The following is a 13,335-nucleotide window of genomic DNA, read 5'->3' as shown; positions in this document are numbered from 1 at the left end:
CACCCTCCCTGCCTGAGAAGTGAAGGCCAGAAAGTGACATGGTGCTCACCCGTCACCGTGTGCAGCATGTCCACGGCCGGCTCCTCCAGGGACCTGAGCTGCTCCTTTATGATCGTCTCAAACGTCCTGTAATTCACAAAGCCTGGCAGCTCCCGGCCACGGTACTGGTTTTCAAACTTCCTGATCTCTTTACGCAGAACTCCATGCCCTACAGGAGGAAAGGGGCTGTGGGTAAGCCCCCCGCGGGTGGTCGACACCACCTTCCTGGTCTTCTGAAGACCTCAGTGGGAGAAGCGAATTCCCAGGAACCTCGATTTGGGAATGGATGACCCTCTGGTCTGTAGTAAGGAGACGGCCATTGTGGTGTCCCTAGACCCCCCCCAGGGGTCACACAGAGGAACAGCAGGCGCAGGGTCTCAGGGAAGGCCTACTGGACAAAGCACTGGCCTGTGTCATTGTGTCACTCTGCTCCACTTCTGCCAGAGAGAGAGGAGGACACATCGCCTCCCCAACCAGGACCACAGGGCCTCTGGGGGCAGCAATGACCCTGACATCAGCTGCAGCCACCTGCCCACCAGGTGCTCTTGGGCTGTGGTGACAGAGGAGGTGTCCGTCATAGAGGGGACAAGAGGGCACAGGCACCTCAGGTGCTGTAAGAGGCTCAGTGACACTGTCCACTAGGCTGAATGCTCAGCTTCTCTTCACACTGTGTGCCCAAGGTGCCTGACCGTGGGGACGCTCCCTCAGGGTGCAGCCTCAGAGGGGCCCAGCTTCCCACCTGGAAGGATGGTCTCTGGGGCCTGTTTGCTCAGGGATTTTCCTGGCAGGAAATTGTTTTTGAGGTCAGTTCACAGGCAATACCACTCACTCTGCCAAGTGGACAGTCCTGTGGCTCTCAGCGTGTCTAACTGATCTGGGACTCCACCACTATCTAATCCACCACTATCTCTTCTAGAGGCTGAGAAGTCCTCCCCTGGAAGACGCCACAGGCCGTCACTGTCCCTGCCAGTTGGTCCCTCTCTCCAGTCCCTGCGACCACCACTCTGCTGGCTGACCGACAGCTCTGCCCACTGTGGACACGTCATAGGTATTGACGCAGGTGCATGTGGCCTGTTGGGACTGCTTCCTGCACCTACAGGGTGTGTCCAAGGTCCAGCCATGTTCAGAATGGGTCACGCGTTGGGCCTGGGACTGAGAATTTCACATGGCACAGTTGTGTGTGGTTTGGGGAAATTCCTGGAAATGCAGGTGGGGGTCCCACCACCTAAGGCCTCATAGTGCGACCGTGCTGTGGGCAGGGTCTGTAAGAGGCAATGGGTTTAAGTAAGGGTGCTCCTGTGAGCACCACAGAGGAGAGCTGGACATGGGCCAAGGCCACCATGTGAGGAGACCTGGGCTGCTGTGGGGACCCCTGCTCTGCAGTTCCTGTGTGGACATGGGTCTCAGGGCCCTGGAGTGTGGACCTAGGGGTGGAGCTGCTGGCCATCATCCAAAGCAGCTGTGCCACCTCCCTCTCCACCCGCAGCTCGTGAGGGTCGTGTCTGTCCCTGGCTGTGAAGCGGTCACCCTGTGGTTTTCAGGTGCCTGCAGCCATTTCTGGGTCTTCTTCCTGAAGTCGTGTCTCTTCCCATTTTCTCACTGGGTTATTCGGGTGTTACTATGGAGTCTCAAGAGCTCTGTCTTCTACACTCCATGCACTGCGTTTCACCCCCGTGTGATTGCAAAGGATTCCCTGTTGGAAATGGGCAGGTGTCCCTCTCTAAACCCAGAGGCACCCACAGCAGGGGACAGCCTCTGCTCCCTGGAATTGCAGGGCTGAGCAGTGCAGGAACAGAGGACACAGTGATGAGGTAAATCGCTGTCCCCTAATGAGCCGTCCATGGGCTTCTCCAAAGAGCACTGCTCCAAATCCCCACCACCTCCACGCCGTCGGCCCATGGATTCCACAGGGTGGCCTACCCAGAGAGGAGCACCACTTTCCCAGGTTTGAGACTAAAAGCCAAAGAAATCTGTTGCTCTGAAGCTCTGGATGGTGGAAGTGAATAGTGGACACACATCAAGGTCCTCGAGAGACAGCAGGTCACTTGGAATTGTGCTTGGCTGCCACACCCTGATCAACTCATCTATGACTTCCTTCAGCCTCTTGAAATCTGGATAGATCATTCCAGAACTGCCCTCTCCCTCCCCAGATTCCTGGGGGAGGGGGGAGGGCGCACAGCTGGTCTCCAGTGGGCTCTTTGTCTTCATTCTCTGCTGCCACAGGAGGCCAGGCTTATGCCAGCAGTACCCTCACTGGGATCTAGGACACCAGATGCACCATGTCCCTCCACTCACTATTGGGGAGCAGCGTCTCTTCTGGGGGCTAAGAAGTGTTCTATGGTAACCTTGGACATCAGTCATGAAGGCTCATGGCCTCGTCCGCAGCATGGAGCCGAGCAGGTGAGCTGCTTTCTCCTAGCTGCCTCCCCAGCATCCCCACCACTGGAACCTCCTGCCCCAGACTCAGCCCAAGGCTCCTGCCATGACCAGGCCTGGACTCACTGACATGGCCAAACGTGTCCCCAAGTTCATGCTGAAGTTCTCCAGTGTGGTCCTGAGGGCTCTACCCCAACATCTGGGTGCCTGCCCTTAGAAACAGGGCCAGGGGAGTCTGGCCTCTGCTTCCCTCTGAGGACACAGCTAGACAGCGCCATCTTGAAACCAGACACCCAATCAGCTGGCGCCTGGACCTTGGCATTCACACACCCAGAACAGTGAGCTGCGGGTTTCCACTGCTTATACACACCCAGCACCCTCACCTTTTTGGAAGTTCTCTTCAATCACAGTACTCCATTTGTGGAACTCCTTTCGCATCCTGGTAAACAGCCGCATTTCTTCTGGCCCTACAACTTCCTCGGCTTGTACGATAGCATTGATGTCCTGATTGAACTCATTGATTTTCTGCAAATAAGGACAACATCAGTGTGAGCAGATCTTCAAACAACAGACGCCAGGGTGTTTGCAGGCCTGTGGGTGCTGGGCTTGGATGAGCCTTTCCCCCTCCTGGGCGACCCTTTATTAAAGGGGGTGAGGCATTTCAGGTACCAGGAAGCCCCACCCTTCCCTTCCACCTTCAGTGGAGGAGAGGACTGAGACCTCCTCCCTGCTACGCAGCCTGCACACACCCTCCATTCCCTGGCCACTGCCTCAACCCTGTCCCTTTTAGGACCAAGTGGGCAGAGGGCCGTGGATAGCCTCATGGGAGTGAGGACAGAAGCGGATGAGGCTCAGCATCCCCGTGTGGACACCAGGCGGAATCTGCCCCACGAGGCCCCGGGGAATACTCACGTCTATCAGGAAGAAGGTTTTCAAGCTCTCCTCCTCTGGGACGTCCACGCCACAGTATTTCAACTCCTCGGTTACTTTCTGGATATTTTCCTTTATTTGATTTTCCAGCAGTGGCAGGGATTTCTGGGAAAACGAGGGGATATACAAATATGGACGCGGAAAAAAAAATGAGGCCACAGGCCTGCTCACCAGAGTAGCTGCAAGGTACATGTGACGTCCTGATGTCCTCTAAAGACTTTCCTGTGCAGAGAGACACACTGGGGCATCCCCTTCCACCAGGGCTGCCCACAGCCTGCTCCTGCACACAAGCCCATGAGCCGCACAGAGACGCCCACTGAACATGATTCCTGGCCACCTAGGAGCCACCAAGGTGCCACTGCTTCTGCATCATGTTCCACGAGCTCTGGTGGTGCAGGGGTGCAGACAGATCCACTGTCTGCAGTTGGAACAACTTGAGATTCCTCAACACTTAGATGTTGTTCTCAGCAGGGAGAAGCTAGCAGGGACTTCTGTTCCTAACAGGTGGCTAAAGTTATCCCACTACCCGGTATATACCCAAGGGACTTAAAATCAGTGAACTACAGGGACACAGCCACATCAATGTTTGGAGCAGCTCAATTCACAATAGCTAAACTATGAATCAACCCAGCTGCCCTTCAACAGATGAATGGATAAAGAAAATGTGGTGTATGTACACAGTGGAACATTACTCAGCCATAGCGAAGAGTCAATTATGGCACTGACCACTAAAGAAACGGAACTGGAGATTATCCTACTAAGTGAAATAAGCCAATCCAAAAAAAAGCAAAACAAAACAGAGGCCAAACATTCTGACATGTGGATGATAACACCCAATAAATGAGGAGGGAGGGGGAAAGAGAAGTTCATTGATTTAAACAAAAGTGAATCAAGGAAAGAAAGGAAAGCTGAGAATAGGGATGACTTTAGAGAGAATCGGACATAATTTACTACATTCATATACATAAATACATGACCAGTGCAATTCCACATCATTACAACCATAGGAATGGGAAGTTATAGTTCACGTATGTAAAATATATCAAAATGCACTCCACCCTCATGTATATATGTAAAAACAACACATAAAAAATGGACTGGTTAAAAAAGGGGGGGAATCTGAAGCAAATACCAAAAAATCTACCAAGTTCGTATATAAGTGTCTATTAACTGTTTTGTATATACTTGATATATTTCATATGTAAAGAAATCACATCACGTCTGAAGCAAAATCAGAAATAAATGCAAAAGTCCTATTTAAAAATTAAAAATAAATACAATAAAATACAAGGTGACTGAGTGCCCCCAGGTCCCCGCCCCTGCAGCTTGGAGGGTGCAGCCAGGCCCTCAGCAGCCTCCCTCACACGAGCCCGTGACTGGCAATGTGAGGAGGGAGACTCAGAGTCCGAAGCCAGCTGATGGGCCTCAGACTCACCTTGGGCCTCGAGGACAGTGACCTAGCTAAGAAAAATTGAGCTTGGGTTTAGGAGTGTGACCCAGTGCAGGGGCAAAGATAAGTCCCAGGCAGCTCTAAGTGGGCAGTCTGCTAAGGGATGAGCTCTTTCTGCATGACGCTGGCCCAGAGAGCTCCACCCTCATGACCAGGTCCACCAGACATCACCCTGCTCTCCACCTGCACCCTGGGACTTTGGGAAAGACCTTGAACGCTGGTGCTGGGCAGCATGGCAAGATCTCTACTGAGAATCTGTGCCCACACGGGAGGCAGCTCTCCAACAGGGCTGCTGCCCCAGTCCACACTGGCTGAGGGCCCCTAACTGCTGAGAATTACAGTGGTGTGAGCGAGACACTCTGCCAGGTCCGACAGAATCCAACATTCTTCTCCCCGGAGACCCACTGGGAACCCAGCTCCTAAGGATACCCACACATCAAACCCCAGGACAGATGGACTCACAGCCAGGGTGCCACCCACATCTGCTGTGTGAGGCAGCAGAATCCCAACACCAAGGCTTCTCGTGCTGGAGTCACCAACGGCGAAGACAGCACGATGTGTGCCGAGAAGCCTTGAGAGGTCTGGGTACAGGACCTCCCCAGCACTGTGGACGGCTGGGTGCCAGGGACCCTTCAGAGAGGACATGGGGCTCTGCTTACACAGATGTGTGCAATGAGCTCAGTGGTCAGTCTCTCCGCCAGGCAGGGAATCGTGGCCTTTCCTTCGTCCAGGAGAGCCCTGGGAGAGAGAGCAAGAGGGACATCCGTGGTCACGTGGACAGCACATCAGAGTCTGCATGTGCAGATGGGAGGCCGGGACAGACTCAGGCGCTTCCAACCGTACACAAGGGCATACAGCTGGTACCCAAGCAATGCAAACAGCTGGATCAGACCTGGTTGCCTGTGGGCAGCTCAGGTATGTCCACAGAGGCTGGAACTGTCCCTTCCAGCTCATCAAATAAATGTGTCTCAAGACATCCAACTGCAGATTTGGTCTACAAAACATACATGTGTGCACCTCAGACACGCTTCCGTAGCACACGCACACCCTTCCGTGTGTAAATGGCGTGACTACACAGCACCCGTGGGGACAGGACTGCACACAAACATGGTGCCTATTTACATACACACGTGACAACTGGGGAACCGAGAGACACAGCTGCCCCAGGGTGAGAACTGCAACCATGTTCACGTGGAGGAGGGAGGCCACAGAGTCTCCTTGTAATGCCAAACTTGGGCCCACAGGGTGAGGTATTGCAGGTCTCTGATATTTGTAGTCCCTGAGGGTGGCAGGCGGCAGGGGCTGGAGACCCTCACCAAGCCTGACTGTCCACAACCATCCATTTTTCCCAACGTGTATGAAACATGCCATGTTGTTTGACTTTTAGCTATTTAGAGTGCACACTTCAGAGACGCTATGACTTTGACACTGTGGCTCAGCACGGCCACCTCCCACCTCCAGAACTTTCCTGTCTTGGAACGTTGCTCCATTAACCGCCAAGCCCCGTTCCCACCTCCTCCAAGGCCTGGCCAGTTCCTCTCCTGTGGCTGTGAGTTTCCTGGCTCCAGGGACCTCGTCCAGTGCAGACACACGGCCTTGGTCTGGTGTCACAGTCTTTCCCTTGGCACAGTGTCTTCAAGGTCCAGCCACGTGGCAGCAGGAGGGGGCTTCCTGCCTTTCTGAGCCTGGACGGGAGCGTCCACCTCCTGCCCACAGCTACCCTGCTTCTGCACTCCTCGCTCCTCGGATGTTGGGTGTCTCTCACCTTCTGGCTGCTGTGGAACGCACTGCAGCTGCCACTCTGTGCATGCACCTGGGACATCCTGTCACTCCATGGGACGCCCGGAAGCCCCCCGGGGAACTGAAGGCAATAAGGCTGAGACTCCACCTGGCTCTTCTTTGAGATCCCACCAGCGTGTCCGTCAGTCCTGCCTTCTGAAGAGGCCTCACTGGACACAGGCACTTCTGCACCTGCGACTGCAGATGCCGGGGCCGAGGTCCTCAGGGACCCGCATGGTCACCTTTCATGGCTAAGTTAACTACAGCTGATGTCCGTTTTGGTCTGCTAGTTAGGGAAGACCCCATTCAGGCTTCCCCAGGTGTTCAACACAACCCCATGCCCCTGACTGGCAGCGACCTCTCTGGCTCCTTGGGTGAAATGTGCGTTGGTCAGTGTCAAACACGCAGGCACCTGTGTCCGACCTGGGCTCTGTGTTTTTCTCTGTTGTTCCATCCGTGTTTCTACTGTGGCTCCAGCCCATACGCTTAGATGACCGCAGCAAGCAGCCTCCTTATTCCCTTAAATTAGGGGGCAAGGCTGTGTGCGACCCTTTCCTCTCAGGACAGCTCTGCAGTCAGTGCCGGGGCACACTCACTCCCATGTGCGCGCACACACACACTCACACACACACACGCTGCCGACACCTGCTTCAGCCCAGCCTCTCTCCCCGGCAGGGACGGCCGCCTTGCTTGGGGCTGGCCTTGGGGAAGCGCAGCTGACCAACCTGAACTGAGGGTGGTCCTCGAAGAAGGCCTTCTCCTTCTGCAGGGCCTCGGCCAGGCTCAGCCGTGACTGGATGTCGTGCTGGCCGCGGCACTTGACGATCATGTAGCCCTTCTTCAGGTGGCACACGAAGTTCCTCACCACGTCCACCACGGTGTCTTCAGTGCCTTTGTCCACCAGGTCGGGCTTCGTCAGAATTCCTGCCAGCCAGGGACTGGGATCAGAGACCGTGCAGTGTCCCAAGGCAGAGGGAAGAACCAGCCCCCAGGCCTCCTCCCAGCCCAGGGCCAGCAGACAAGGGCCCCTACAGAACCCACGAGCAAGCTGGAGTCCCAGTCCACAAAGACTTGCAAGGGAAGGCCTCAGGGAGACAGGGGGCCATACTAGAGGGGTGGCCCTTCCCCAGCTCCTGCACCCAGGCCCATGGAGGGACAGGCCGTGTTCTGTCCGTCCTTCACCATGCACAGACCAGCCTGGCTGCCCTCCAGAGATCTCAACTGGGAGCTTCTCCTTCCTGTTCCTGCCCACCCTCGGAGCCCAGGGCGCCTTCCCAAAGGGACATGGGTCAGGAGGCCATGAGGTGGCCAATAAGGATCAACGTGGCTCCCTTCCTCCAGACCCAGTGGACACGGAACCTACACCTGGGGGGGTTCCTGAGCCACGTGCAGGTACCCTCGGCCAGCCAGCCTCTCCCCTGGACTCAGGGATGTGGTCCCACCGTCGGCTCCCTGCTTCTCACCTATGGTCCTGTCTCCGTCAGGGTCCACCTCCTGCGCCATGCTCAGTGCCTCCGTGGTGGCGATGTCCACGTTGCTGGGGACCACCACCAGGTTGATGGTCTCCTGCTTCTGGATATACTTCCTGATGAGTCGCTTGATCTATAGGAAAAAGAGGCCGTGACTTCCCAGCACTGGGCTGGACAAGCAGGAGACACACTGGGGTGGACAAGCAGGGGACAGGCCCAGACCATGCACTTGCACTCAGGCACTCGGTGTCTGCAACCTCCTCCGTGGGCAAGTGAACCTGCAAACACAACCCCGTGGCTCTGCCAAGCCAGACTCAGGGCAGCGGTGCCTGCGGACTGTGGAGCCCCAGGTCAGGGAAGGCCGTGAGGCTGTGGCTGCCTACTGTCTCTGAGGCCTCAGATCTGAGGGTCCCAGTGGAGAGCAAGACACCAGACCTACTGCCTGACTCACTTCCTGAGTCTTCCTTCCTGGGGTGAGAGCCACGGGGGCCATGTGTCACCTCCTCTGCGCCTTCACCCTCTCTGCCCACTAGGAGCCCTCTAAGAGACGGCAGGGTACGTGCCACACAAAACTTCACGTGACCCAACCAAGGCTCGGCTGAACACACAGAGATGATGCCTTCCTGCATTCTGAGGCCCAAAGTCCCTTCTTCTCTAAGGAAGGGGACGAGGTGACGCTCTGATGTCTGAAATGCTCAAGGAGCGTCCAGAGCTCCCGACCATGCTCTGTGGAGGCTACAGAAGTGCAGGCTGTGCTCCCACAGGCAGGAAGGACAGAGCTGCCTGTCTACACGGTCGTCTCCGTCCACTGGGGATCGTGACACTGGCTCTCCCCTGCCACTCGCCTCCACACGCCCCCTTCAACCAGGACCTGGACTCCCGGCTGCACTCATGCAGCGCCCCCTCATCCGGGGCACAGGCAGGTGGAGGCTGGAGTCTCACCTGGCGCCCGATGTCAGTGGGCTGATTGCCAACAGCCACCCTGGTAATGCCAGGAAGGTCGATGAGGGTCAGATCCGGGACGCTGGGGGAGCTGACCTCCAGGCTGATGAGCTCATCGCTGATGCCCAGCCCTGTCCCGGCGATGAGGTTCTGGGCTGTGGAGAGGAGAGGACACGGGGTGCAGCTGAAGGGCGGTGCCCCATTTAGGGAGCCTGCCACAGCAGCTCTGGCTCGGGGGTCCTGGGGGCAGCAGGTTTGGAGCACCTTCCCCTTTGGAGATTGGACCCCATGTTTCCTCAAGAGGTGACTCGGTACTTTCCCTGCTGTGCCCAGGACTGTCTATAGAGGGACCTGGGACATCTCCACTGGGCCAGCCTGGAGCCCTTCCTGATGGCATGCCGTGACCCTCCCCTGGGTGTGGGAGGAGAGTCACACAGAGGAATGTGAGGACACCAGGGGACCCAGACCAGAGCGGGGAACTTGTTAGGGCACCAGGAACCGGTGAGTTCTGTTAGGAGCCTGCTTTTCTCTGGACCCCTCTCGGTATTGACACATTTAGAATGGGAGAAGGTTCCTGACGGCCACCTGGTGCTTCTGAGCGTAGACACCATCTCTCTGGAATGTCTGTTACAGTCTAGAACATGGCTGCAAATAATGACGTCGGCATGTGTGGCCAAGGCAGCTCACTGCTCCTGCAGTACCCAGGTCCCCAAGTCGTGTGTGTGACCCTAACATGAGGCAGAGGAGGTGCAGTAGCTCTGGGGTGGGTGAAGGGAGGGCTCCCGAGGGAGCAGGCCCAAGGCAGGGGAGACGGGGACCCTCTGCACTAGCTGGGCCTGGTGTCCAGGCAAGACCACGGACACTCACCTTTATTGATTTCCTCTTCCACCTGTGAAGCCTCTGAGAGCTCCAACTCCATGTCCAGGTAACTGACCTTGGCCCTCCACTCATCCTCCTGCCCCAGCTTCTTCATCCTCAGCACAAGAGGGCACCTGGTGACGATACCTAGGAGACCAAGCTAATGTCAGTCCTCTGCTCTGCTCTGGAGGCTGGAGGGGCCATGCACCCACAGATCTCCAAGGTTGATGCCATCATCAGGGGAGATGCCCAGGCAGAAGCCTCTGGTCTCAAAACCCTGCAGTGACCTCATGCACTGGGGCATCGCGTCTGTGGTGACCTCAGACATGAGCTTTTGGAACAGTCACCCCAGTGACTTTCTCTCATTCATCTAAACCCATGAACACTTCGGGCTTTCAACCCAATGTACTGCCTTCAGGTCAGGTGACAATCTCCCAAACACAGGCAAGCGGCCCTCCCTGCTCCTGAGCCACCCCCCACTCACTGCTTCCCCAGGCCACATTCCCGTTCAGAAGGAGCGTCTATAAGCCCTCTCTAAATCCTGGCTGTCTAAGAGCTCAGCCTCTGAGCTCTCACAGTTACCCCTGTCCATGCAAGTCAAAGGCATCACTCTACAGATGCCCATCATTGTCCCCCCAGCTGGCCAGTAACCTGGTGGGATGAGCTCAGGAAAGACACCCAAGTGCCCTGTGTTCTGGGCAGGGACACTATCCAGTCAGACTCTCCACCAACTGCAGACCCCATACAATCCACAAAGGCGTGCAACCAGACGGTGTAAGAGACAGAGAGCTCTTCACCCCAAATGCACAGGCTGAGCCAATCACCCCGATGTGACTGCCTTTGCAGATGGGGCCACTGAAGAGGCAATTAGAGTTGACAGATGTCATCAGGGGTCACAACAGGAAAGTCCTGACCCATGTGATTGGCATCTTTGTAAAATTATGCGGAGACCCCAGGAATCTTGCCCAGAGAAGAGGCCACGTGAGGTTAGGGCACAGTGAAGAGGTGGCCACCTGCAAGCCCAGAAGGACCTCAGGAGAACCCACGTTCACCTTCCACCTGCAGCCTCCAGACTGTGGAGAATACAGAACTGCTCTGGGAGCCACCAGGTGCCCGAGGACAATAGTTAGAAATGAGTTCTCACCACTGCCCCTGGGGAGAGCCACTCCCGACAGAGCCTCCAGCACAGAGCTCTTGCCCGAGCTCTGGTCCCCAATGACGGCGATGGCAGGCAGGGCCAAATCCCGCTCCACGCCCAGGGCCCGCAGGGAGTCGATGAGGTCGATGCAGGGGCGCACCTTCTCCTCGTACTGCCTGCAGAGGTTGAACTCGGACCCCTGGAGAAGGCCAAGAGGACACTCTGTTATGTGCAGGTCACGCTCCACCAAAGATGGCAATGTGGACAGGAGTAATATAGGGTCCCTGGAATCCCACCAAGGGGAGGGGGGATACCTGAAGAAGTCGTGCACGCACCCCTCCATCGAATGCAAAACATAAACCAAAGGTCCAAAACCCTCATAAAGACCCCAAAACAGGAAATACAAAACAAACTACATCCATGCACCTTAGAGTCAACTTGTTGTAGCACAGGGCCAAAGAGGAAATGCTAAAAGGGCCAGCACCTGAAACACCCTCTACAGAGGATCAAAGACGGGCTAGACAGCAGCTTCCTACCGCCCACCAACCAGGTGGGGAGACACTGCTTCTGGTGCAGGTTGGTTTATTTGGTGCTGGGTTTCAGTCCAAGGCTTCCCACTCTACTGAGCACAGCCCTAACCCTGGGCTGTACCCTCCTTCTCTGACAGGCTGAACACACTCAGAAAACCCCAGGAACGTGGGATTCTAGACCCACCCAAAAAAGAAGCAGGATGAGCATGGCTTGGGCGGTGGGTGACCCAGGGACGGCCGGGGCAGCGTGTCTCCCGCCAGCACAGCTGGCCTTCATCTAGAAGCAGGCAGGAACCAGGCTGGTGACTCTGTTCTATTTTAAGGAGGATTCATTAGGCTGCTATTCTTTTTTTTTTTTTTTTTTTAGAAGTTGCGTGCCTTGGCCAGAACGTGATGGCCAGTGTGGGATTCCGACAAGGCAACCTCATCCTGCTCTGCACTCTCCCCTAGGATGGTTCCATGAAAAGTGATAAACACTGCTGTGCAGGTGGCCTCCGGGAGCACACAGGTTCCAGAGGGCCAGAGACATCCACCCGGGCCATCGACGCTGATCCTGTCCCCATGCTACGTCTCTAATTCTCCAGGTCTCAGCTGCAGAGGGCCCGAGTACCTGCAGTTCCCGCACCTTCCAGGCCCTGCGGATGCTGTGGCCGGGGGCGCATTTGAGAACCACCGTCACTCTTACCTTGAAGTGGACGTGTGGGTTCACAGACGTACACCCACACCCAGACTAGAAAAGACCAGCTGCTTCCCAGGCAGGTGGGGAGAGTAGAGGTTACAATTTGGACCTGTCTCCCGGAGGCACATGTGGTGAAGCCTTGGTTCCCAGCTTGGAATTACTGGGAGCTAGTTTGTAGTATAACAGGTGGGGCCTGGGGAGACGTAGGGGCCAGACTTCCTCTCTCTTTTGTCTCCCAGCCTTTGAGGGGAGCACCGTGTGTGGCAAGGCTCCCTGGCGTGCTCTGACACCACATCTCAAGGTAACAGTAAGTTGTCATGAACTGAAACCTCTGCCACCATGAACTGAGTCAGTCTTGTCCCTCCTGGAGCAGGACAACTGGGTCCTTGCACGCTCTGTTGGGGCCCAGGTGCAACCAAGTGGGTTAGCTCAATGTGGCTGGGCGCCATGTTGTTCTGGGAGACCAGGGGGAATGCAGATGGGCTGGTGTAGGGACAGGGCTGGCACCCACACCCAGGGCGCACTGTGCTGCCCCCGTCTCACCACGGCTCAGTGTGGAGGTCTCACTAGGACACTCCATCCCTAGGGAAGCCACGTGGTCTCCACAGTGTAGAACGGAGACCTTTTGGGGGCGAAGCAGACATGGGGTGAGGACTGAGGCGCCCTGGAGACTGATCCCCACACTGGCCCTTTCAGCCGGGTGATGTGACAGGTTCTCCTCCCCCCACAGTCCGGCTTCCCAGCTCTAAGTAGGAGTCACAACAGCACTCGCTCTCGAGGCCCTGGGGAGGAGTCAGGAGTCAGGACCAGCTCAAGCCAGGTCCTTGGGGAGGGGGCGCTGGGGTCTTTGCTATTCCGGGTTTGAAATGCTGGCCTCTCGCCTGCTCTGGTGCACTCCATTTCCAAGCAATACTCAACAGGTGTCCAATGGTGTCAGCAGCAGTGCTGAAGTCACAGGCAAATGAGAAGGGCCACCCGACGCCTCCTCTCCTTACAGCACCTGCTTACGTTTCCCTCCCAGACGCCCCTCCTGCTGGGTTATAAGTCTTAGGGTGGGGATGGGAAGGACTCACACCCACTGTGACGGTCATCTTCCTGTTACTGTGTCAAAATTCCCAAAATAAAGCATCCCTCTGAACAGAGCC

The 13,335-nt window shown here is 56.2% G+C and overlaps 1 protein-coding gene and 1 long non-coding RNA gene across 7 annotated transcripts in view; one reads left to right on the top strand and one right to left on the bottom strand.

Annotated features, from left to right (window-relative positions):
* Positions 1-13,335, bottom strand: part of Mx1 (MX dynamin like GTPase 1) — a 30,600-nt gene that overhangs the window by 5,085 nt on the left and 12,180 nt on the right. For all 4 annotated transcript variants that reach the window (XM_048803698.1, XM_048803697.1, XM_015478790.2 and 1 more), the window contains 9 exons: positions 10,988-11,180; positions 9,853-9,990; positions 8,986-9,140; positions 8,038-8,176; positions 7,300-7,498; positions 5,455-5,533; positions 3,328-3,450; positions 2,799-2,940; positions 50-208 (listed from right to left, as the gene is read on the bottom strand). In XM_048803698.1, coding sequence (XP_048659655.1) covers positions 50-208; positions 2,799-2,940; positions 3,328-3,450; positions 5,455-5,533; positions 7,300-7,498; positions 8,038-8,176; positions 8,986-9,140; positions 9,853-9,990; positions 10,988-11,180 — 1,327 coding nt within the window. The remainder of the gene's footprint in view (positions 1-49; positions 209-2,798; positions 2,941-3,327; positions 3,451-5,454; positions 5,534-7,299; positions 7,499-8,037; positions 8,177-8,985; positions 9,141-9,852; positions 9,991-10,987; positions 11,181-13,335) is intronic.
* On the top strand, positions 208-13,332 carry LOC125616970. Of its 3 annotated transcripts, XR_007347803.1 has the most exons (3): positions 208-1,087; positions 10,034-10,261; positions 11,879-13,332. It is a non-coding gene; the product is annotated as an uncharacterized LOC125616970 (long non-coding RNA). The 3 variants fall into 3 exon arrangements; XR_007347802.1 differs by lacking the exon at positions 10,034-10,261; XR_007347801.1 differs by having other exon boundaries at positions 10,034-13,332.

The sequence above is a fragment of the Marmota marmota genome, unplaced genomic scaffold (genome assembly GCF_001458135.2).
Source record: "Marmota marmota marmota unplaced genomic scaffold, marMar, whole genome shotgun sequence".
NCBI lineage: Eukaryota > Metazoa > Chordata > Mammalia > Rodentia > Sciuridae > Marmota > Marmota marmota.
The sequence above is the reverse complement of the archived record's forward strand: the minus strand, read 5'-3'. Positions and strand labels throughout refer to the sequence as shown.